Raw genomic sequence first — 23352 nt, forward strand, 5'->3', positions numbered from 1 at the left:
ATACGAGTGCGAAGACGCAGTCCCAGGAGCCAAAAAAAAAAAAAAAAAAAACGTCAGATTTAACTTTTTTTGTAGAGATCTCCGATGCGCAGCTTTCGGTAATTGGCATTCGGGCTTAGCAGCATGAGTCGGTATGATTATTTTCTCTTGTCATCCCATAAGGAATTTGTTTGCAAAATGGACCGCCACGACGCAACAAACCATATAGGTATGTTGACATGCTTCTCCTTATGCGAAGTCATTTCCCGGTTATTCTTTTGATGCACATGCTTATTGAGGATTACTCACAACCCCTGAAAGCTAGATTCTTCCGGAAGCCACTTGACGCCATTTCCACCAAGGAGAAATGGACGCTATCCCGAAGCATATGAATGTTAGCTTGTGTGTATCGGCATTGCATGATTTAAATTGTATACAGAAGATCATGACTACATCCAGGGCCATCTTGCCAGCCAATATCGGCCTCTTTCTGCGTCCTTGGCTCGGGCCTGCCCCAGATTCGGCAAACCCTGATGGTAATTACTCCTACCGCATGTTACCTACTCATGCCGGTAGCGCTGGTCCGAGTGATCCCAAGCCGACTAGTCGACGTACGGCACAGCATCATTATCCGGTTTAGCGCTCGGTAGCTGCCGGTAGCACTGTCAGCTCCCCACTTGACCAGCGGCAGTTCATTGTGTCTGCTGACTATGGACAACGAACGAATGTATGATATCCACCACTTAACAACTCTGTATTTTCTGATTGCAATCCCTAGCTGACGCAAGTATAGGTATTTTTCTCTTTACCAGGGACAGCTCTTCGCTCCCCGGATTGGGCGGCACAGCTTGTCCGGGGTGGCGCCGTTGCCTGCAACACTTCCATTTCGGTCGTGGTTTCCATCTTACTCCTTGGCATTGACTACTTTGACGTTGTACTGCATTCTATGGGAAATCGGCTTCGTGGCCTGTTGGGTGCAGCCAGCTGGACATCTACAGTAAGCTGCAAGTCGGATATTATTATCCCTATCCCCGCTACCAATGCTGCTGCCGATCGTCGGGTTTTTGGGCGCCAAGGTATGCCGCTGCTGCTGAATTCATTTAGCCTCAGGCTTCAGCCGCCTGCCGTCGCAGTTGACAAAGTTCTTCTGCATGGCCAGTTCACGGCACGCCCTGCCTACTATACCCTTATTGGACAGCTTGCCATGCAGGAACTGTCTTACGACAGTGATCGAGTCTGAAGGTGAAATCTCACTCACCTATTCCGTTCTCTCCGATTCAAGATGCGAATGTATCACCTCAAACTAAGGGGTTATGTCGACATCTCGATGCTGTGCATCGAATTGGATTACTACGTATCAGTATTATGAAGTCTCGCCGAACGATACATTACTTGGCACGGCTTTTCGGCAGGATGGCAGCTGGAAAGGTCTACAGTAAGATGGACCTATTTGCAGAGTTGCAAGGTAAGAGAATGCGAACGGCTTCTAGTTGCAGCTATACGTCAGACCCTTCTCACAGCTTCTAGTTCCTTCACCAATACTGTCGAGGCCTAAAGAGGTATGTCAGCCTCTCCTGGAACCAATATTTGGTCACACAAGGTACGAGAGAGATTCGACCTGTCTTCGCCTTTCTCATCCCCACGTTTCTCGGTGACTATTTGCATCCCCACATCAAGGGATTTCTCGGGTATTTGGATCAAGACGGCCCCAGATTCTCGAGTAATTGTTCCGGCACCGTGCCGCGCGTCTTCAACCGCCATGTATTACGATCGACCTAACACCCCCTCACTTGGCCTCCTTTGCTCGCCTCACGCAACGATGCGCCTCCAAGACTCTATTCTGGCTTCATTGCGGCCTGGAGTGAGTGACTTTATCCATATTGCGTGGCCCTCCAACAATCTGCAGACCAAAGCTTGTGCAATGCCTGGCAACAGCTTCGTGGTATCCAGCCTGGGTCGAAACGTTCCGCCGAGGTCGAATTTCTTCTTGGGCGTTGATGTTGTGATATTCCACCATGGCCATCACGTCACCGCCGCGAGGGAAACGTGTATATAAACACCACGACGATGCCGCAACTGTCTCGATCCAGCTCTCTTCACTTCACCTCCTTCCTCAGGCCATCGGAGTCGTTTCCCAGGTTGCTTCCTCCATCAGAGTCCGATTTTCACCCCTTGGATAGGTTCAAAGTTCATCTTTGTTCAACCCACAAACCTCTAGCCATCATGCAGATTCCCACCTTCACTCAGCTCGCCCTCGCAGGCCTTCTGGCCTCGTCCGCCGCCGCCTTCCAGGCGCCGCAGGGCCCGACCGCTGTGGCCTGCCGCTTTGCTGTAAGAATTCCTTCCTGGCCCGAAAATATCACCCAGTTGTCCAAGGCAGGGAATTTTGGTGAACCTGTTGACTAACAGGGTCGTGTTCGACGCTTAGGGTGCCCTTGCTGTACTTGCCGCCCCGGTTGTGGCTGGACCTATCCCGGTTGTGGTACGAAAGCCCTCATCCACTACCCTGCGTTGCTTTCAATGTATTGCTTTTCAGCTACTAACAACCTGATGAAGACGGACTCGCTTGTCGTTCGTAATGAGGACGAGGACAAGGATGACGATAAGAAGCCAGGCAAGCCCGAGAAGCCTGGAAAGCCGGAGAAGCCAGGCAAGCCGGAGAAGCCTGGCAAGCCCGAGAAGCCTGGCAAGCCTGAGAAGCCTGGCAAGCCTGAGAAACCCGGAAAGCCTGAGAAACCCGGAAAGCCTGAGAAACCCGGAAAGCCCGAGAAACCCGGAAAGCCCGAGAAACCCGGAAAGCCCGAGAAGCCTGGCAAGCCCGAGAAGCCTGGCAAGCCCGAGAAGCCTGGCAAGCCCGAGAAGCCTGGCAAGCCCGAGAAGCCTGGCAAGCCCGAGAAGCCTGGCAAGCCCGAGAAGCCTGGCAAGCCCGAGAAGCCTGGCAAGCCCGAGAAGCCTGGCAAGCCCGAGAAGCCTGGCAAGCCCGAGAAGCCAGTGCCCGACCCAATTTTCACTATCGGCCGCCGCGCTTGAATCCTTGAGCCTTCCGTGTCAGGCTACATATCTAGCATGACCTAATGCTAGTCATAAGTTCCGAATCTAACAGGCTCGAACAGGGCTGCATTGTGGGGCTTTTGTGCCCAGAGAAGAGATTCCAGCTACTTGGGTTTTTCTTGCTTGCAACAACGGCTTATTTGATGGGGATTATGACTAAGGACGGATTTAACGAGCTTCGTGTTTTCTTCTCGCCAATTTTGGCTATATAGCCTGGTTTGTTGGACTTTTCTCAGTTGCGCGCTATGTGCACTTCAGAAATCAAAACAGCAATTGGCAAAAGGTGTGAAATTTCCACGAGCTTAGGAACCTTGGAGTGACATATGAAAAAAAAGCTCATGCAAGATCCAGGCAGATTTGAGATTGAGACTAACAAGCATTGATCACAAGTGCCAGCAATAACACTGTAACTGACCGCCAGCGTGGGGAAGACATCAGTGGACGTTCCAAATGCTTGGGACAACTCAGGTTCTCATCATTGCACATCCGAAGTCTGGCGCAGCCTTTCTCTACAGGTCTGCCTGCTTCTTATTCTTTCCAGGGCTAACCTCACCCAAGACGGATGCCCCTTGTATCGTAAACATGTTGCCAAGAGAGGTAGGTACATCGCGTCTATGGGTAAGGATTCTGCCCGCAAAAGCACAACGGTGGATGACTTTGTTTGAACCTGAGGGTATGCACTCTGGCACAGTCGTTTCAATTTCAGGAGAAGAATGGGCATTCGTGAGGGTCAAGCCCATATTTGACCATCCTCAGACCTCGGTAAATTCTGAAGAATCTAGGCTAATAGGTGCGCACCTCATAGTCTCTAACAGATGGAGCGTGCGTGTCTGGGTCTTTGACGGTGAAGCCAAGGCGGAAGTGGTGCTAAATGACTGTGGAACACTGATATTTGTAGTGCTTCTCTTTCACTTTGCGTGTTTGTCGTGGTCTGGTATTAGAAGCCGTAGGGAAAGCTTCGCCAGTCACGTTTAGACCCATCTAGCAGAAACGTAGCCTTCCTTGCACGTTCTAACAAGTCCCTACCTACCTACCTACGTTCTATCAATGCTGTTGTCTAAACTAATTTATTTGTACGTCTGTTTGGTAGCCAGCTCGGACATTGACTGTGTAGACCCCGTTGACTGCTGAGCTGGAAAACTTGGCTGCTCCCTAAGCGTTTCCTGGCCCTAGCTATATGTAGGTCTTTCTTGGCAACAAATATTGCAGACCCCCCCCCCCCCCCCAAAGTCCATACGGTCACATAATTTTACGTAGAATTCTGCATCCGGTTTATACCATCGGCAAACTTGGTAATGCCTAAAGTGGAAGGAGTAGTGGGGTAGCTACGTGATGGGTGGATCCTTTCAACCTCCTCGACACAACAAAGTCGACATCGTCAATCGTTGTGCTACGCAGCTCTTTGCTCTCGAAAACACTACGGGCTGAAAGATGGCTCAAGTCCCCCTTTGCGAGATCACTTTATTAACTTTGCTTGACTCTCAATCCTTTCCTGATCATGGTAATCACCTCGATATTCCAGTCTGGCAGTCCCTTGTTCCTTTGCTTTTCATTAATGAGGTGGTCCCCGCGCGGAATCATCTCTGTCCATTTATCTTTGGATGAACTAGGGCGCAGTCATGTCTTCGATACCTGATATCTTGCCCCTTTTCTTCTCCGGTAAGTTTTGCCAACTTTTCGTTGACGTCTAGATCAGCATTCCAAGTGCCCCCAGAGAACAATAGCTTTGCCAGCATGACCAGAAGGCCCAAGCCAAACAGCTGGAAAGGAGGGTTCGCAACGTTACATCACACTTCGAATCTCGAATCGCGAGAAACAGGCCCAGATCTACCAACTAAGATGTGAGGAATTGCAAGCCCGGTTCGGCCGGTTGGAAATTGAGAAAGAGAATCTCCATGGAGACGGCCAAGGCTTGCCGCGGCTTTCGACTCTTAACCATTAACCAATGAAACTTCAAAATCACACCGCGTCACCTTTGCTTGTTTTCTTTCCCCTTTTTTTCCTCTTTTGGGATGCAAGCTTCATAACAAACAGCATTGCTTGGTTGAACAAGTAGTACAAGGTATCATCTGGAAGATTGCGGAATCCAAGATGATTCATTTAGTGCTGGTCCAACAAACAACACCACGAGCATTGGTGGCTAATCTTTTGACACTGCGCAGATATCCGTGAGCATAAATACCCTTGCATTTGCCACCCCCAAGAAATATGCCACTCCATCTTCCCTGAGGATTTAAACATACTGCATCTTTTCCATGTTGCCCCTATCATACCCAAGGCAGGGTTGAGTCTTACGTCGCCTCCATCATCTTTGCGCCTGCTATATATATATTAACACCATGTGATTGCTCGCCGGCCCGTCTGAGATTAGCCAGACCGTGCCACCAACAGTCTCCGAGTCTGGTCTAACCTGCCCGCCGCTCCTTTTACCAGTATGAGCAAGGGTTCAGAGATTGACTGACATTGTGGTCAGGGGAGGAAACCATGCTCGCCCTCGCCAGGGCTGACGGGGTGTAGACTGGGTTCATTCAACTACTCAAACTCCACCAGTCCATCTTATATATAACAAGTCCTCGAAAGAGACACGGATTCAATATCCTGTGCCTGTGTGCGTATGCAGCAGAAAGGCTAAGCCATCGAGCAAGACCTCGCTTGCGAGAAAGGCCATCAACGCCGCTATCGCTGCAGCTGGCAAAAGCCCTAGCGAGGCCCCAGTGGAGTTAATATATGGTAAGATCTCTCCGGGTTCCCTTTTGTTGTTATCGCCCCCCTGCCGCCTAAAAAGCGGTTTAGTTTATATCGTCAGGATCTGCTTTTACACCACATCTCCGCCACATTTTACCCAGTGGCTCGGTAAGCAATGAAATGCCCATTCAACAGACATCTCCTTGCAAAATCTCTTTCATATACGTGCTGAAGTCACACGACCATCCATCTCAAGCTGTCATCATGTGGACTCAGGCTCTCCTCACACCTGAGCTCCGATGCCAGTGCCCGAGACGTTAGGGGAACAATTCCTCTGCCCATTTTCGGTCTTGATGTTACAGTAGCAGCCAAACCTGGTCCGATCGTGACGCGATCGGGCAGGATTGTTAAGCCTACCAAAAAGTTTTAAGGGCCTGCCATGATTACAAGCAGAGCGCTTGCTTTCAGAACTTGTTACAGGCAATACATGAAGTATATGCCGCCATCTATTTGGGACTGATTTTCGGAGTAATTCTCTCTGTGTCTCTCCCTTTTTTCTTATACGAAGTCTTGGGCTCCATGTGAGTAAGGGTGGCACAAGAGCCGACAGGAGAGATGGAATCCATTCCCGAATATAAGCTGCACCTCACTGGCTTCCAGGAGAAGTGACCATGATTGGTCCTGCAGCTCACCCACGTTGCCGAGCCGATCACGCAAACATCAATCGCGAACACGAGACATATGGCGGCAAAATCGGCAAGAAGAGAAGCAAAGAGCCACAGCACTACCCTCTTCCAGTTTGAGAAGTGCGACAGTACCGGCATCAAGCAATCTCCGTTCGGCTGACCACATTACGGGCTTGAAACCACACCAATTGGCCGTCGCGCTGTGCCTGACCACCAATCCCATTTACATGCGTAAAGACATCAAGTTCACGAACCAGACGCAACGTGGCCCTCTAGTCTACATGTTCAAGACCACAGAGAGCCTTGGATGCATCAGTTCGGCCCTCAAGACGGACAACGACAAGGCCAGAAAGCTTTTGAAGTTCAACCACGAGATAGATGAGATCACCTCGCAAAAAAAAAAACATCATGGACCCTGGCGTCATTGCCGAGAACATCAAAGCACTTCGCTGTTTGAGGCCGGAGTTGGTTACATCTACGACCCCATATCAGCAATTTACGGGAAAGCTGCCTCGTGTGGGCTTCCGGACGGCAAAAAACAGCTTGGTAGCTCCCTGTAACAGAAAAATGTGGAAGCCCATTGCAGGAACGGCTTTATGGTCGCTCTTGTTAAAGTGTGTCTTCTAGGGGGAGTAAACGGGAAAGTGCATGGGAGTAAGATTGCAGGGCAAGTGTAAAGAAAGAGGGGAAACTTATTTGGACATGTTGGCAAAGAAAAGAAATAGATTTCTAGGTGGGAAAATATGTAAACATGTTCATTATTATGCCGAGGTTAGTTGGCAAGGACTCAGATATACAATGGTAGACAGTCTAGTCTTCTTGGCCAGCCAGCCAAGTGAAATAAAGCAAGAAATACACACGTGGGTTTTCTTTCCTTTCGCACGAATGAATGATGCAAGCGTCGGACCCGGAATACCCATCCCACTGTTTCGGACGAACTTAAGCATATTCGCCGATCCTTCCGTCTCCAATTCTAGCCCATATGCCGGGTCTAGACTAGTGCGGCTTTCCTGACGTGTATTGGCGGAAACTAAATCAGGCGGGTTCCCGTGCAATTGCATTTGAAGATCTAATCTCGACTAGAACTAGTCTAGAGCTTGCTCCAAATGAGGCAGCCAAATCATTTTGCCTTGCAAATGTCCCTGAAAAGGATAATGCCGCTCGACCGAACAGCTTTCGAAGATTGCCGACAATCAATTTCTGCCAACGAGAGAAACAACCGGTGCTTGCTGCAATAAATGCAAAGACGCAGACAGGCCAAATACGCAACCACAATGGGCGGGAAAATTAAACCTGGGGAAACCTGACCCCCGCAGACAATTTGCCGATAGACCTGCTCACAGGACCTGAGACGAACCCCTGACAGGAACGCAGGCCGCCGACTTGTTATTCCACCAACAAGAAATAAGACCTGCCAAGGGGGCGGCCTTGACGAGAATGGTGTGGATCTACAACTATCTTTTTCTTTTTGTTTTCCACATCAAACATTTTGAGAATCGACACAGATCAGGCACCGATCTGTCCAACAACAATGTGAAAAAAATGGATCCGTGTGGGTAGTCTCGAGCTGGTAGCGACGAGGCTAAACTACCCTCAAGTGCAGCGATAATATACAGAAAATCTTGGCATTTCCAAGATGTGGTCACTCGTTCTCCAGATATATTAACAGCGAGGCGCCACCTCTGGGATGGGCATTGGATCCTCAGAGATTCACCCCCTTATCCCCAGCGCCTCCGCCCTACTCTCTCCGGCTTCCCCGCTAGGCTTACCGATCTGACAAACTCTGCACCATGGTGTCCCTCACCCTAGCCATCCTGTCCCTCGCGGCGGGAGCCCTGGGCGCATCCAGGACCAGCGCGCCCTCGGGCTGCATCACGGTCAAGTCGGGCGCCAGCATCCAGCAGGCGGTCAACTCGCTGTCGACGACCGCCTCCGGCACCCAGTGCATCTTCCTGGAGCGCGGCACGTACCGGGAGCAGGTGCTCGTGCCCGCGCGCAAGGCCCAGCTGACCATCTACGGCTACTCGACCGACACGCTGAGCCACAACGCCAACGGCGCGCTCATCACGCAGCGCAAGTCGCAAAAGGACGGCCTGTCCAACGACGAGACGGCCACGCTGCGCGTCAAGGCGGCCAACTTTAGGCTCTACAACGTCAACGTCGACAACGCCTACGGCGAGGGCAGCCAGGCCGTCGCCCTGAGCGCCTACGCCGACAGCGGCTACTACGGCTGCCGCTTCACCGGCTTCCAGGACACCGTGCTGGCCAACCAGGGCAAGCAGCTGTACGCGAGGTGCCTGGTCCAGGGCGCCACCGACTTTGTCTTTGGGCAGTACGCCGCCGCGTGGTTCGAGAAGAACGACGTTAGGGTTCTGGGCAAGTCTCTTGGGTACATTACTGGTATGCTCCCGCGCCGCCCCCTATTAATATAGAGCTCTTGTCTCGTCTCTGTGCGTCATGACTGACGCGAACCATCAACCCTCTCTTTAGCAAACGGCCGTCTCGACAACAGCAACCCGTCCTACTACGTCTTCAACAACTGCAACGTCGCCGCTGCGTCGGGCCAAAGCGTTCCCCGGGGTGCCTACTACCTCGGCCGGCCGTGGCGCGAGTTTGCACGCGTCGTGTTCCAAAATACCGCCATGACCGAGGTCATCAACTCGGCGGGATGGAAGACGTGGAACACGGGCGACGAGCGCATCAGCAACGTCCTGTTTGGCGAGTACGCTAACTCGGGCGCCGGGTCGCAGGGTCAGCGCGCGTCTTTTTCCAAGAAGCTGGGGTCGGCCGTCGGCATCGACTCGATTCTGGGCAGCGGCCACCGCAGCGCAGCCTTCTATGACGGTTCTTATATGTAAAGTGGTTCGAGAGGTGCGGGTGGATGCTGCATTTGCGATTCCCACCTTGTGGGTCTTGTAAAAGTAGACGCAGGAGTTGATCGGCTGTCTTGGGTCTCATGACGACCGGGGGAAGCACCAAAGCGGCCACATGGGTAGAGTCGGAACAATTGTAAACTTGTGGCTCTCGCATCACTGGAGGCCGGATGGTGGTTAGCAGCTCTCGCATCTGGAACCAAGCAGATCAATCCAATATCCATTCCAGCACACTTCAGCAATAAGAATGTCAATGTTCGAGTTGAGGTTTTGTAAACAAGGGGGAAAAAAACTATGTATAAGAAAAGAAATGTGAGAAAAGAAACGTCTCTAAAGAATTGTCCAACAAGTGACAAAAAAGGGGGTATTTTGCAGAACATCAATGACGACAAGCCCATGACCTCCTCCCCATATGTGTGCTAGATGCCTTAAAATGTATACCAAAAATAAAGCTTCGAGTCAAACGAGAGCAGTACCCAAGGTATTGAACCAGGATCAGCAACCTCTACGTTCGACGGGAGCCGATGAAGTGAAGGACAAAATAAACAGATAAAGCAGCCGCCCCTCCCCAAAAACTCCACAGGTCCACAAATGCGCTTCAACACCTCTGCCGAGTAGGTGATTTCCCCACTTGACAGAGAGTGCCATGCCAAACTAAAGTTTATAATCCCGAAGTGGTATTCAAGAATCGAAACCGGGCTCTCTCATTGAACGAGCCGACTCAAGCCCCAGGCTCATTAATCATGCCATGTCGGTAGCCCTGTCCAAGATGTGGGCTGGGAGCCGAAGTTCCAACCAGTTGGCCCGGACCCGGCATCCCGACAACCCCAGCCGACGTATACGTCTCGAGTCCAAGTGAAACCGGCGTCTGTTGCGAGTGGTGCGAGCCGTAGTGATAATTCGGCGCGGTGCCCGGCGACTGGCGAGGAGAAGGCGATGGGTAGGCCTGTCCGCCAGCTGGGTGAGCCGTATGTGGATGGGGCTGGTGGTGCGTGCTGGGAGATTGGTACCCCTGGTTTACTGAGCCAATAGCCGAGTGAGGCTGGGGAGCCAGATGCGACCCACCAACCTGGGTGTTGATACGATGAGGCGCGAAACCAGGATGTGCAGATCCGGTGTACCCATGGTGGCTGCTCATGGGGTTAATACCCGCCAGTGAGGGTGCTGCCGTAGTCACCGGCGGCATTGTCATGGACGCGACCGAGTCGGAAAAGGAGGGTTGCCTGGTGGCGTATGCTTGTTGAGGTAGGTCAGGTAGCGCATACTGTCCAGGGCTGACCTCATGTCTTGCACGCTTGACCGACCTCGCCCCGCCGTAGTACGTGTCGTGGCCGTAAGTCTCGCCGTAGTGCGAGCGATGCTGGTCATAGTACCCGCTGCTGCCAGCGCCAGCAAAAGACGCGAGCCCACGCGTATCTGTCGGTGTGCTATCGTTCTCGTTGATGCTGCTGTGCCGGGATACAGCCGACGTCTGCTTCCTATCCCACTCCGAGTGCTTCTTGGCAACCTCGGCATGTTGATGGTTTCTCTTGCGCGTGGTCATTGCTCTCGAGTCCTTCCTAACCCGTAACCTTACGCCTTGATCACTAAACGACCTCGTGAGGAAGGTCGACTCGGCCATACCCTCAAAGTTCTTTTGGGGGTAAACCGTAAAGGGCTGTGACGTAGCCGAGTCCAAAAAAACGCACGTCGAGTCCTTCATCTGAAACAGAGTAAACTGTAAACGAAACACTCCTTCAATTTTGATCGAGAGGTCGCCGAAGATGAAGAAGCCGCCGTCTTCATTATTGAGGTCTCGCAGCTTGTGAAGGGAGGAAACTAAGGTGCCTAGCATCGAGTTCGGGTTCGGATCGGGGTCGTCATCGCTCCCTTTGATTAAGGTGCACGCCATAAAATAATAAGGGCCTAATATAGTTAGTACATGCTGCTTTACAGCTCCTAGAGGTCAGGCTTGTGGATCTCAACTTACTTTGGAGATATATTTGAGCGGGATCACTCCGAGCTGTCCTGATCAGCTGGACAATGGGCGGGGGGTCAATCGGCTTCCGGTCCGTTCCTTATACTTGGTTAGCTCCAAGTCCATCTTTCGATTGCCGCACATCTTGTGTTACGTTGCCAATAACTCACCCTTCTCCTTCCCTTGTGCAACCCGAGCTCTTTGGGGCTCCTGACGTATTACAAGTTTATAATCGGGCTCCCTGAACTCATCAGTCGTGTCAGTCATCCAGACGGCCCCTCGTGATCTCTTCCCCCGGGGTGTGAGGTTGTTTGAGACAATGCAAAGGCACTTACGGTTCTTGCCCCACTGCTTGTGCAGATGCTTGGGCCGACATCTGTGTTTCTGCCTGCGGTGGTGTCAAGTTTGGGTCGCCAAACTGGCCTGTATAAACTTGTTGTCCGTGCATGTACGCTGCCATCCTGTCCGATCCTACGGACCCAATGCTCGGAAGTGACATGAGAGCCAGTGTAGAGGATGGAGTAGTCGCGGTACGGGTTGTTTGTCTTTGCTTGTTATCCTCTTTCCCGAGAAAGAAAACCCGAGACTCTGACGTATATTATCGCATCCCAGTCCAGAGTCGGGCGTAATGTTCGTGTATGTCTAGGCGCTGAGTGACACTGCTCTGGAGCAGTTGCGAGAGTTATCGATACAATATCCTTTCTGACAGTCTCGGCTTCTCGCTTGTTGGTATACTTGCTAGAGTTAGCTGATGAGCTTGTGGCAACCTCGTATGGACTGGTACGCGAGATAAAAATCAGTTGGGTACTGGCGGGGTATGTCACTCACAATGGCTGTATGGCTGTACTAGTACAAATAGAAGACGTAGCTCGTGCGATATAGTGCCAAAAACAGGTCAAGTCGCTTAAAGAGTCTTTAAAGTTTCTGGGTCACCCAACGACTTATGTGCCTCGGAGGGTAGATCTTCGCGGGGGTTACGTCGGAACGGGAATGAACAAGACTGATAATCTGGTACAGCGTCAATCGTACGAATGTTCAGATGAAGAGCCAGATGGCATGAAAGAACGGTACTCGATCAGGCAAGTCATTCATCGTTACCTCTCGGACACTTGTCTCGGAAAGTAAACAACTGACAGCTAGGGCGGGTCTTGGTCGGGTTGGGACATGGGTAAGGGGAGCAAGATGCTCAGGCGGATAGTCTCTGTCACTTTGTGACAGGAGGCTAAAGGAGAGCGGAAGTTGCGACCCCGGGGACGGCAAATCTTGGTGCATTATGACGCTGACCACAACCTGCACGATGCCTCCACTGGCCGCCAAGATCTGTCACACACTCCGATGGGAGAGGCATTGTGATGGTTAAAGCTGATATGGCCGACATAGTTTGAGCTTGGCCAGTTTAGGACACTACTTCGTAGTAGAGAGGAGGCAGATCCCGGCTGGTCTTGGTTCCGTCGTAGATCATCAAGCAGTTGGGTTATGGGGCAAGGCCCTTGAGCTTTCTTGTGGGGCGAGGGGAAGCGAGGATAGGATGTGCGACAAAAAAGAAGAAGCTGCTCACCTGGTGACAAAGCCAAAGGGTACAAGTACAAGTACAAAAGGCTGCGCACAAGTATCGCGCAGTATTACCTGTGCGGTCGTATCCTCTTTCTGCTAGATTCTTCTTTGAATTGGTGGTTCGAGGCAAAGCGCATGCAGCAGTTCTCCAACAGCCAAGGATATGATCCGCGCAGTGTTTGTTGTGCCTGTCTCCGCAGGGACGTATGGTGTCTTTTGCCAGTCGACACAGCAGAAAATCGCGCGGGCTTCCAGGTGCTTGTGATGGTGCAATTCAAGTCTATGGTCCGACTTTACCCTAAGTAGAGCTCGGGATCGGCCAGGCACTCGATAGATGATTATGCGCGTATGGTGTGACTGGACCGAGATTGCGGCAGGTTTACCACGTGCCCAATATATCGCGGGTAACGTCGAGAAGGTTTTGGACTGCCTGAAAATCCGGGTGGTGGCGATCTCGGAGGTGGGGTCTCACTTTTTTTTCCTTGTTAACGGCAAGACTTGATTGAAGCTTCGTGTTCAAGAGCCGGATGAAGTTGGTTGCGCCGCAGATTCTGGCAAGTTCTTTTGGCCTCCGCGCCTCCTGCGCTCTCAGTAATATTTCTCGCGCGCCGGCGACAAGCTAATCCTGAGCCAGAGCCTAACCTTTCAAGTTTGTCGTCGTTCCGAATCGAGTTCGAGAATGAAATCGCACGACGTCGTTGGTATTGGCCACCAACTACCAAACCCTGCAGCACCGTAACTCTCCCCAGTCGAGCGCGTATGCGGCTGCTTCAAGAGGTCCACGCCCAGGCTAGACTTGGCTCGGGAGCGAGACCAGACGGCGACAATGATTGCGGGAGGACGATGCGGGTTCTGCAAATATGGCCGGAAGCCTCACTCTATTCCGCGGCTGTAGTCGAGACGCGTTTTTTTGCCGAATCTGTTTACCAGGTTTCAAAGAAGTGGTCGATTGTGGTCGCAAGAGAGAATGAGAAGAAGAGCAGTGTCGATTCCCCGGCGATCAGAACAATGCCGTCCGTATGATAAGCAGAATAAAAGAAACGCGGTTCAAGAAGGGATTGCGGGAACCGGTCACAGAATTGGAGATGAGATGGGAATGGTCAATGGATATGGGCTTGAAAGTTTGGTCTGGTTGGGCGGGGAGCAGAATGCAGGACAGGGTAGATAGGTTATATCGCCAGTGTTCTAATAGCATATGGAGAGCCGTCGTATTAAGACTGGAGCCGCCTTTGCTATGATTAACAACCAGCACCACAACCCAGTCGGGAGCCGGCCAGGTGTGGGCGGACGATGAGGTCTTGCCGGCTAGGGGGGGTGTGTGGTTGTCGCAAGGCCCCGGATTGGGGCTGTGGCTTATTAAACAAGGCCTAGTGCTAATGATATGGAGTGTGAGGCCTTTTGCTCTGGGCGTGGGACTTGTTATTTTTGTGGGATGTGGTGGTATGGAGTGATATCTTGAGTGGAAAAGTGCCAGTGAATGCGCGGGCTACGTGGATGTTCTCGTGTTTTTTTTTTGTCTTGTCTGGTTTGTTTCTTCAAGGTATAGCCTACTAGGTCTATCGTAACCTACCCACCACATGAAAGATGAGGATGAGGAGAAGATGGAAAATTAAAGTCGTCAAACAGGGGCGGAGCCAGTCGGGCGCATAAATCCGATACCAGCATGCTGCTGTTTCTTGTGTGGTGTTCTTTGTTCCTTGGTGATGAACGTGTGCGTGTGTGCGTGTTTGGAGGAGGGATAAAGCATGCCTGCCCAGACAAGGGCAGACAGACCCCTGACGCCTTGATGGGGAAACAGGCATATTCGACAAGGTCGTGGTGCAAAGGATGAACAGCGGGGAGGTGGTGTTGGGTGGTGTGGATTGGGCACATTTGTCCATCTCGAGTCCTTCATTGCTGGCTCTTTGGAGCTAGCTCGGTAAGTCGGTACGAAATGTTATGCAAGGACAGGGGCCCTGAAGTGGTGGGTGTGTGTAGACATAAAAAAAAAAAAAAAAAAAAAAGTCCCGTCGCGGGACAGCCGGGCAGGTCCTTGGTCCACCACCAGGTCAGGTCAGGTACCCTTAGGTACCAATTACCCTCCTGATCCCCTGATTTTGGTGCAGCAACACCCGGAAGCAAGGGTCCTGGTCTGTACTAGTACTGGTTACTTGACCCATGACAGCTGTCAGACTAGGGTCCCAGCACAAGTTTGTGCAAAGTGGGATGTCAACTTGCCCCTGCCCGCTGTGTTATTGTGGACACGGCACCCAGAACGAGCGTATTGGCAACCCAACCAAGGCAAGCTCGATGGGGGGAGGAGCTCTTTCTGTCACTTGTCCTCGAGTCGGGTGAAGGACCAGACCAGCCGTGGGAAGCTCCACAGAAGCATGGCCGCAAACTTCTGTGGCACCTTTGTCTGTGCGGCTGCAGGCACTGCACTGATGCGTACAGCGCATGTCGCCTTATACTTTGGGGAGCTTTTCACAATTTTGTTCCCTGTTGGTTTCTCATCATTCAGCTTGGACGTCGTTTTCAACGTCCCAACGCCAACTTTCCAGTGTAATTTACCTAACGTTATTATTTCCACATTCTTCTTGTCAGTCCCTCCCATTCATGAGGATTGTATCGACACAAGAGACTGGGTCCGTCAGACAATAGGGGTGTGGTTCTGTCTGGGTAATGCATTCACAAAAGGCGCTCGGACGGCGGCTGTTCCGACAAGCTAAGCTACTATAGGAGGTTCGTTGCTAAAGCTCCGATGTCATGTCGTTGAACAAACCTCCGAGTGATGTCAATCGCGTCGCGTCAGGCGCGGTGTGGCACCGGCCCGCTAACAGGGAAGCCTATCCGTACTAAAGCGGCAGGAAAAGCTAAGAGAAGGGGAGAAAGGAAATTTTCAAACGGTCGAACGATCAGCATTTACTACTTACGGCTGCACGACCAGCCCTATTGAGGGGCATCCATTGAAATGTCAGCAGCGATGATGTCGATGATGAAGGATTGATGCACTAATGATTGCGGCACCTGCAGAGGTCCGGAAAACCCCAGAACAGGCGGCATGGACCATCAAGCACTTTGCTAGTCTTGCAGCATTGCCGCCGCCTCCCTGGCCTGATTCGGCAGGTTTGTTAGCCCGAGAGAGGGAAAAAAAAGAGTGGGAGCAAAAGAAAAAGAAAGAAAAGCAACCCAAAAATGTCGCGGCACCCGGCAGCAAAGCGCACTACGGCAAGGTAAAGGAAAGCTGGTGTGGAGACCTAATGCAAAATGAACCTGGCCCCCTCCATCAGGCTCCATGTCGATAACTGACGGCTTGGCTTCACTAGCCGGCTCTTGGGGTCCACCCGCACTGTGTCCGTCTTCAGCCACAACGGCCTGGTCAGACTGTGCCATTTCTCGACTCAGCGTGCTGCCTTCAACCGTAAGAAACCTGTCTTTGCCTGCCAAAAGCCAAACTTTGCGCCCTCACAATAGACTGATTCCTTGCGCGCGTGTGGGGAGGTCACGAAAAATTTCCGACAAATTCTGGCAATCATCAGGGTCTGTGCCTAGGCTATTGCTTCGACGTGGAAAGCTACCCATGTTCCTCACCGCCACGTCGCAATCAGGGTTCGGGCGCAAAAACAGAAAGAAAAAAACATGGCGTATAGCGGACAGAGTCTCCAGGTGGTTTCTGACGAAAAAAAAGTCCCCTATCAATTTAAATTGATACTGCTCACGTCTCCGTTGCCTGCGAGAGGAGTGTAGTATTCCAGTAATTCTCGTTGGAAACAGGATTGGAATCGGCAAAGGGGTGTGTGGCTGATGCGACCTGAAAAACACGGCCGATGGGGTCGAATGCAACTCTTTCCGTGCCCTGGTTGTTCTTCATTCTCCACCCAAGCACTACCTCACCCGGGCCTAAAAGCACCTAACGTCAACATGCAATGTCGCCTCAACGACCGCTACTACTCTACAAGAAATTAAGGCTGGAAGTTCATATCGCACTCAAAGCTTCCCTCCCCCCCTTGCAGTTTAGTGGTGTATTTGCTCTATACTGTAACGATTTATGCTATCAGTACTCCGCACCGCGCCCGTCTCGAGCATACATAAAAAGGAGAGTGGTAATTTTTATCCCGCAGTGCTGTATGCTCTTAGTCAGTTGAATGAAGAAACAGCTCCACCAGGCTGTCAGCTTTGCGCGCTTCCATCGGGGCGTTTTTGTGGTTGAGATCGCCTCCATGTTTGAGACTTTTCATCCAGGCACCTCCCCCTGGCGGTTAGAGCTAAACAAAAGGGACAGCCGACGCGCAATGACAAACGCAGCCCCCCCTTAACAAATCTTAAGCCTTGTGTAGATCCAGAAAAAAAAAAAGATTTTCGTCTAGAATGTCTCAGGAATCTTTCGTCGAAGTCTTGGGAGGGAGGATGAGATGATGCCTTCGGAATACTATCCCGGTCGCCCTTCCGGACCTTCGTCATCCCCAACCCTACCCATAACATGGATGTTAATAGCCCCTCCTGTTTTGCCCAGCTGGGACAAAAGGTCCAAGCACAAGCAAACGCCATAAAATATCCTAGCATTAGTACAGCTAGTTCTTGACGAAGCGCTCCATTATCATAAGAGTTTATTATAATATTGTTCTAGTCTAGTGTTTCTGTCGGTCAACAGAAACCCAGTGGTTCGTGGCGCCATCTAATTAAGTTTTGGTTCTTTTCATTCTTGTTTTTACTTTGGCCGTTTGGGATATGTGCTGCAAAGCGAGTCGCTGTAATGACTAGTTTAGCGTACATATTCGGAGAATTTAGTCGGGTGAAAGTATCACCGGTTGCATATTCGAACGTCGCCCACAACTGTTTCTGTGTGCATTTTCTTCATGCGTCTGCCACCGTCTCATTAAGCGATGCTGGCCTATACCAGATGGGATTAGCTTATGGAAAGTCCAGATTGGGAAGAATATTCGTTGCTGGGGAAATATTTGAGCAAAACAAATATTTTTGCATTGCGTTATAGCTCTGCCGAGCAATATTTTATTATACCTGCCCTGTATGCTATAGACATCTTGGGTACATATGCTAAGGACTGTCTTGTGGTTTCGTTATTAACAAGAACAAGAACCACGTATTTCTCGGCTGAGCGGCTCAAAACATCCTGGCAATCTCGTCGTCCAAGCGCAGCAGAGAGTATTTACAATACATCGACCTAGATAAATACCTTGGATAGGTAACTAAAATACTTCGCCTTCTGGCACCCTGCTCCGGTGTAATATCTTTGTATATGCGTTGAGATGAATGGCCGTTCGGATCATCAGGCACAGCCTCAGTCGTCGAATTATTCCCGATCTGATCTTGATGGCCCGTCATCGGTCGTTCCGTATGTCTGCATCTTTGGTTCGTTCGTCCGAACTGTTAGCTCTAGACGAAGAAGGGGTCTTGCCGTATGCACAGTCGCTTCCAGGTAGCGACAGCCACCTTTACGGAGTACGACGAACCATGAGTATAGGGGGCGGGGCTTGATGCTCCCATGCGCACCGTGAATATATTAATTTTACTGCTTTGAACCATCGCGGCCTTGCTTTCCATACCTTCCAAAGTGGTCATGTGGAATTTCCTTGGCGCAAAATGGTTCTCTGCTGACCGCTTCAGTAGTAATTCTTGCAGAGACCAAAACGATCCCCTGCTGGCGTGTTCCAACTAGGTGGGGCTTGCAGCATTCTCGGCCGATACGACTCCCTTCCTTGCTCGCAAGTTGCAGAGGTACGGTACTGGGCTTGCTTCTTCCCCTTGATTGTTTACGATTGGCATCACGTGGTAAAGAAGTTCTCGTCACGACTGTTATCTTCGATGCGCACCGCACCTTCCCGCGCCATGTGCCGTAGGTGTGGTGTACCGCAGCTGAACTAGGCACTAAGTGATGCAGCGCCAAGAATCAACTTTGACGACCGTGCCATTAGGTACCTACCTACCTACCTAGGTAGGTAGGATTAGTGTTGGAGCTCTCTGAGTGAAGTGGACAGGATTTTCTTCCAGACGCCTTGTATCTCCATCATGCATGGACAATCTCGAAGAGGTGATTTTGTTCTCGAATCCTCATCCTTCTTCGTGGCGCAGTACACTCTTCTCCTTTATCGGGTATACCGAGATCTTAGCCAGGATCTCGAGAGCCGCTACTGGCAGATCATACAGCGAGTTCTTGTCCGGAACCTTCCTCAGGCCACTTGATCGACAAGGTCGCACGCAGTATTTCTTCATGCTTGCGGGGGCGGGGTCTCCTCAAGCCTCTGCCGTGGGGGTTTTGCAGGGAGGCAGTCAATCAAACGGTCGGCCCTAGCTCCCCGTGCCTGGTACATCACGCTAGGGTGGGTGGGTGACTTTCTTCTCTTGGCCAGAGTGCAAAGCGATTCTACAACCACATCTTTCGCTGAAAGTTGCCTCAGTCTGTAATAGCATACGTACTACATTGGGATTGGTTGCGCTATTTCCAACTGCTTTTAACAAACAGTTGGTGCTGGAGGGGCCGAATGTCTGGATACTTTTTGTAAGTGGTTTGTCAAGATGTCTGGCCCAATAAGCGCCGCCATTGCTGTTGCTTGGATGCCCAAGCAGATCAAGCTCGAGACTTTTACTGCAACCCGACCAGCGCAGACTTTGACTGTGGTACTAAATTACAAAACAAATTATCACGATAGTGCAGTGTCCAAAGAGCGTCCAGCTTTGCGACTACCCAATCTGGACGCTTCTTAAACCCCACTCACATGGATTTTCTCTGACTGTGCCAGTGTGCATGTTCCCGCAACCCAATTGGGATTTTGATGGTGTCAACCAATGTCGAAACCAGTACGCAAATCGTAATATCCTATTTCCTGTTGGTTCATTTACTCTCCTCACATCCAAAGCCGGCGCCTATCTGGTTGATTACGGCAACGAGCCGAGATTGGCGACGCGGCATGTTTAACCACTGGCCGGCGTTGCTTTTTGAATCGCAACCAGTCAATCACCTAGTATAGAATAATCAAAATTAGGCAAGACTACATACCAATTAAACATAATTCCCCGCAACCAAAGTTGGTATCATGAAGGATCTTTTTTCCATGGTTCATGGTTACATCTAACAATTTCTTCCGCACCAAGCTGGCTTATTATGCACACACACTGTCACACGGAGCTGTACCGCTGTTAATATTCTGTCACTTTTTACCCTTGGGGTATTTTTTTTCTTTAACTATGAAAATTATACTTCGGGAAGAAAAAGATACATCCGCGACTAGGCGGGAACCAGAGTTTGAAGGTGAGAGGGTGGACTGGGCTTGTACGGATTGAGTAGGTGAGTACCTTACTTTACCTGACTTTTTACGTCTGATGATTTCCCGTCCCGCACTTCCGGATCTGGCCCTACGATCACTCTTCCGTGGTAACACTCATTATACTAACTCGTCATGCTCCAAATTCTCATGCTAACCGGAAAAAGAATAATAATCTCAGAGATACTATGTAGATGGAGTCATATCCAACATGACACTGAAGCACCGTCACTACTATACAGCCACGCACTATAACAAGGCCCATCTCTCGACGGTCTCGTCTTTTACCATCCGAATTCCATCACACCGGTGCTTTTTAGCATCTTTTTTTTTGCGATGCGGGTTGTGGCCCTCGCCAGATTTGCCGTGAAACCTCTAGTTCTTTTCGGCATGAACGGAGTCTTGAACTTCCTGAAGTCAAAGTGGACGTAACCCTAGGGCAGGGGCCCCTTGCTTCCAAGCGATGCCATCTCATCTCACTCCAAGATGAAACCCGATTTGCGAACCCTCTATCGATCCTTATTGCTGGTATGAGTGATTTGTGTGATGGGCTTCTGTGCTTTTGAACTGAGAAAGTTTGCATGCTGGTGGTGTTGTGTGAGAGTATGAGTGTGGATGGGTGCGGATTTAGTATAGTGTGTATATACCGGCATATACGGTACGTCAAGACTGGACGTGAGCTACAAGACTCTGTTAAACTTTGACCTCTAGTCTAGAATCACGAAAGTTGTTTAAGCGACATTCGCAAAAGCAAACGTCTTTCGTCTGAACATGCTCATGTTGCTACTTAAAGAATAAGTACCACTATAGTAAGTGTTCGCTACCACTTCAAGTTGCCGCTACAGTGCCACTGTTATGGATATGGACATGACAAAAGGCGTGGGCCAGCAAATGCTATATCGGGTTCTGTTAATGCCTCGCTTGACCCACAAAGACGCAATTCTGAAGGTCGTCAACCGCGCTTGTCACATTTTGACGAACCCGCCCATCTCCAGGCATTTACACTTCCCGTGAAGGTTTGAGACGTGGGCAGGACTTTCATATGGCAGAAAAGTTATAGTCATGTATTTTGGAGATGAAACGTGGTTTATACCCTCTGCCCTATCTCGATATCGTTTTTGTTGTTGATCAAGCTCGTCTTAGTCAGTGATTTTCGGCGCCCAAGTGGATGATTGATTGACCCTGGAACTGCCATTCTCCGACCACACACATATTACAAGAGCTTTTGATATACCTATAGCTTTAGACACTAAGACCGGATCAAGGTCCCGTTTGCGACATCTCCGCTGCAATCTGTCACTTTGTCGTTGAGATTGGGTCGTTGAGAAGCTACCATGCTTTGTACCCACGGGCCCGCCAAAGCCAGCCGTTCTTGGCAATAGACATTAGATACCTATAGCATTTGCAGCCTTAAGAAGTTTCCCCTAGCCAGCGTATTCTTCGTTTAAACTCCAATTCCAATGAACCAGTCTCGACTTTGAGCAAGCAAGGCAACCTCTTACCATGGCTGGTTTCATTAGCAGTTCTGACTGACCGAGTGGTTTTGCTAGAATGTGCTGACAACAGGCAGACAGACCCGTCATGCTGTCGTTAGCGAAAAACGCTCATCTTCACGATCTCTCATGGTTCGCTGGTCTTTGATTGCCTGCCGAAAGGCGGGGCTCGAATTTGCCAAACGCCTGATGTACTATAGTGCAAACGCTATTGTCGTCAGGCCCCCTCAATCTTTCCGTTATATGCTTGACTCACCAGTGGTGCCCGGGTCCTTCGTCCGTCCTGTTGTCGTTGTTGCTGTTTTCTTCGCTGGCAGTGCTACCCTGCCCAATCTTTCTTTGCTGCCAGATACAAAGGCAAAACGAAACAATATTTTTTTCTCCTCTCTCTCTTCGTATCTTCTTTCTTTGGTTCGCTTGTGGCCTAGTTTACCAGTTGCCACCCCCTTGGCAATAAGTGGTAGACACTAATTCCAGGGCTGCCAGCTAGCACGGTTGGGTAAAGTGCCCACCCTGACCCGAAGACTTTGCGACCATGGTTTTGCTCTTCCCCTTCAGCAAAAATACGCACACACCCACCACGGGCCAACAAGCGAGCCTCTCTCTCTTTCTCTCTCTTTTCCCCCCCTCTGTGTCGACCTGTCAGTGTCAGCTGTGGCTGAACGATCTGCCGGGTGCACAAAAAGGCAGAATCTCAGCTAGGAATTTTCCTGGCTCGATCGGTTGAAGAGGGGGGAAAGGGGGCGTTGAAAAAAAAGTTTCTTTGCCGCCCGACCAGTGAGAGGAGTCAGCAGCTATCATGTCGAATAAGCCCTGTCGTCTCCCGTTTTCTTGCTTGCCGATACCTATCACCGGTAATTTCCCCCCTCAGCGGTAGCTGCTTTGGTTGACCTACCGCCGCCGAGAATGTTAGACAAAAAGGAAAACTGGTAGCCTAGACAGGGCGAATCCTTGCTCCCCCTTATCGCATATCTCTTGTGAAGAGGCCTTGTCCGGCAAGCATTGGACTCGACACTGGCGACCGCATCAGCTATCCAGTGAAAAGGCAGCGTCGGGCGGGGGCGTTTTCTCTGTCCATACTTTGCAGGCGTGAGTACAGTAGATGTCCATCGTCTGCGTTGTACTTTTTTCTTTTCTTTTTTGTGTCGCCCCATTTCATCATGCACACTGACTCCAGGATTTGGCAGCGAACCGTGTTTTCTAGTCATACCCCCTCCCCTTCTCCTTCTGTCTTTGTGTCCTTGCGTTCCCAGGCTGCACAGTTCCTTCCCCCAAAACTCTGTCTTTTGCAAGCCCTGGCGCCATTCAACAGACGCTAGGCAGCTCTTGACAAATCAAGACCGCCTCACACGGCCATGGATGGACGGTAGATGTGCCTCTGCGCGTGGCCAGTAGCTCCCGCATTCAGCCGTTGGTCGATCACGTTGTGCTTTTCTTTTTCTTTTTTTGAAGCGGGAAGCTCCTTTCCATTCCATCTACCCTACCCCCTTTCCCCCCATTGTCACCTTCGGCCGGCCGTCCTGTCCTCCCCTAGCCGCTCATAATTTTGCTGCGGCCCGGCCAAGCGGAGGGTGGCGCGGGTTTGTGCTTGCAGCCTGGGGGAGGAGAGGTAGAGCACTCTAAATCATGCGTCCCGCATGGAGTTCCGTACCGTAGCATAGCCCTCCGAAATTGGTCGAGCCAGTGTGCAAAAGCCTAGATCAACAGTGGCCAGCCCCCAATTGCAAAGCAGCTTTCTTGGCCACAAAAACGGCGACGCAGGACGTAACGGGAGGGGCGTCTCCCTCCACCCAATCCCCTGGTGGCTTTTCTCTC

The 23352-nt window shown here is 50.9% G+C and overlaps 8 protein-coding genes across 8 annotated transcripts; 6 read left to right on the top strand and 2 right to left on the bottom strand.

Moving 5' to 3' along the window:
• Positions 1-177: 177 nt before the first annotated feature.
• On the top strand, positions 178-1219 carry MGG_17408 (uncharacterized protein; the record flags this gene model as incomplete). The annotated part of the gene is made up of 3 exons (XM_003718357.1): positions 178-208; positions 792-976; positions 1139-1219. 3 exons carry the CDS (start codon positions 178-180, stop codon positions 1217-1219), a joined length of 297 nt encoding a protein of 98 aa, XP_003718405.1.
• A 57-nt stretch (positions 1220-1276) lies between these two features.
• Positions 1277-1759, top strand: MGG_14668 (uncharacterized protein). The gene is made up of 2 exons (XM_003718358.1): positions 1277-1444; positions 1507-1759. Exons 1-2 carry the CDS (start codon positions 1345-1347, stop codon positions 1632-1634), a joined length of 228 nt encoding a protein of 75 aa, XP_003718406.1. The 5' UTR covers positions 1277-1344; the 3' UTR covers positions 1635-1759.
• Positions 1760-2190: 431 nt separating this feature from the next.
• On the top strand, positions 2191-3009 carry MGG_00619 (uncharacterized protein; the record flags this gene model as incomplete). Its single annotated transcript, XM_003718359.1, has 3 exons — positions 2191-2310; positions 2408-2461; positions 2536-3009. Exons 1-3 carry the CDS (start codon positions 2203-2205, stop codon positions 3007-3009), a joined length of 636 nt encoding a protein of 211 aa, XP_003718407.1. The 5' UTR covers positions 2191-2202.
• Positions 3010-4279: 1270 nt separating this feature from the next.
• MGG_17409 (uncharacterized protein) lies at positions 4280-4611 on the bottom strand (the record flags this gene model as incomplete). The annotated part of the gene is made up of 2 exons (XM_003718360.1): positions 4280-4329; positions 4500-4611. The coding sequence occupies 2 exons, from the start codon at positions 4609-4611 to the stop codon at positions 4280-4282; spliced, it is 162 nt and encodes a 53-aa protein (XP_003718408.1).
• A 3150-nt stretch (positions 4612-7761) lies between these two features.
• MGG_00618 (pectinesterase) lies at positions 7762-9259 on the top strand (the record flags this gene model as incomplete). The annotated part of the gene is made up of 2 exons (XM_003718361.1): positions 7762-8801; positions 8892-9259. Exons 1-2 carry the CDS (start codon positions 8192-8194, stop codon positions 9257-9259), a joined length of 978 nt encoding a protein of 325 aa, XP_003718409.1. The 5' UTR covers positions 7762-8191.
• Positions 9260-9558: 299 nt separating this feature from the next.
• MGG_00617 (developmental regulator VosA) lies at positions 9559-14314 on the bottom strand. Its single transcript, XM_003718362.1, has 6 exons — positions 12790-14314; positions 12060-12239; positions 11567-11965; positions 11402-11472; positions 11244-11330; positions 9559-11179 (listed from the first exon to the last, which is right to left on the bottom strand). The coding sequence occupies exons 3-6, from the start codon at positions 11728-11730 to the stop codon at positions 9996-9998; spliced, it is 1506 nt and encodes a 501-aa protein (XP_003718410.1). The 5' UTR covers positions 11731-11965; positions 12060-12239; positions 12790-14314; the 3' UTR covers positions 9559-9995.
• A 134-nt stretch (positions 14315-14448) lies between these two features.
• On the top strand, positions 14449-15493 carry MGG_17410 (uncharacterized protein; the record flags this gene model as incomplete). The annotated part of the gene is made up of 4 exons (XM_003718363.1): positions 14449-14504; positions 14584-14703; positions 14790-14837; positions 14950-15493. The coding sequence occupies 4 exons, from the start codon at positions 14449-14451 to the stop codon at positions 15491-15493; spliced, it is 768 nt and encodes a 255-aa protein (XP_003718411.1).
• A 466-nt stretch (positions 15494-15959) lies between these two features.
• Positions 15960-16238, top strand: MGG_17411 (uncharacterized protein; the record flags this gene model as incomplete). The annotated part of the gene is made up of 2 exons (XM_003718364.1): positions 15960-15997; positions 16091-16238. The coding sequence occupies 2 exons, from the start codon at positions 15960-15962 to the stop codon at positions 16236-16238; spliced, it is 186 nt and encodes a 61-aa protein (XP_003718412.1).
• Positions 16239-23352: the final 7114 nt, after the last annotated feature.

This window comes from Pyricularia oryzae, chromosome 5 (genome assembly GCF_000002495.2).
Source record: "Pyricularia oryzae 70-15 chromosome 5, whole genome shotgun sequence".
Taxonomy (NCBI): domain Eukaryota; kingdom Fungi; phylum Ascomycota; class Sordariomycetes; order Magnaporthales; family Pyriculariaceae; genus Pyricularia; species Pyricularia oryzae.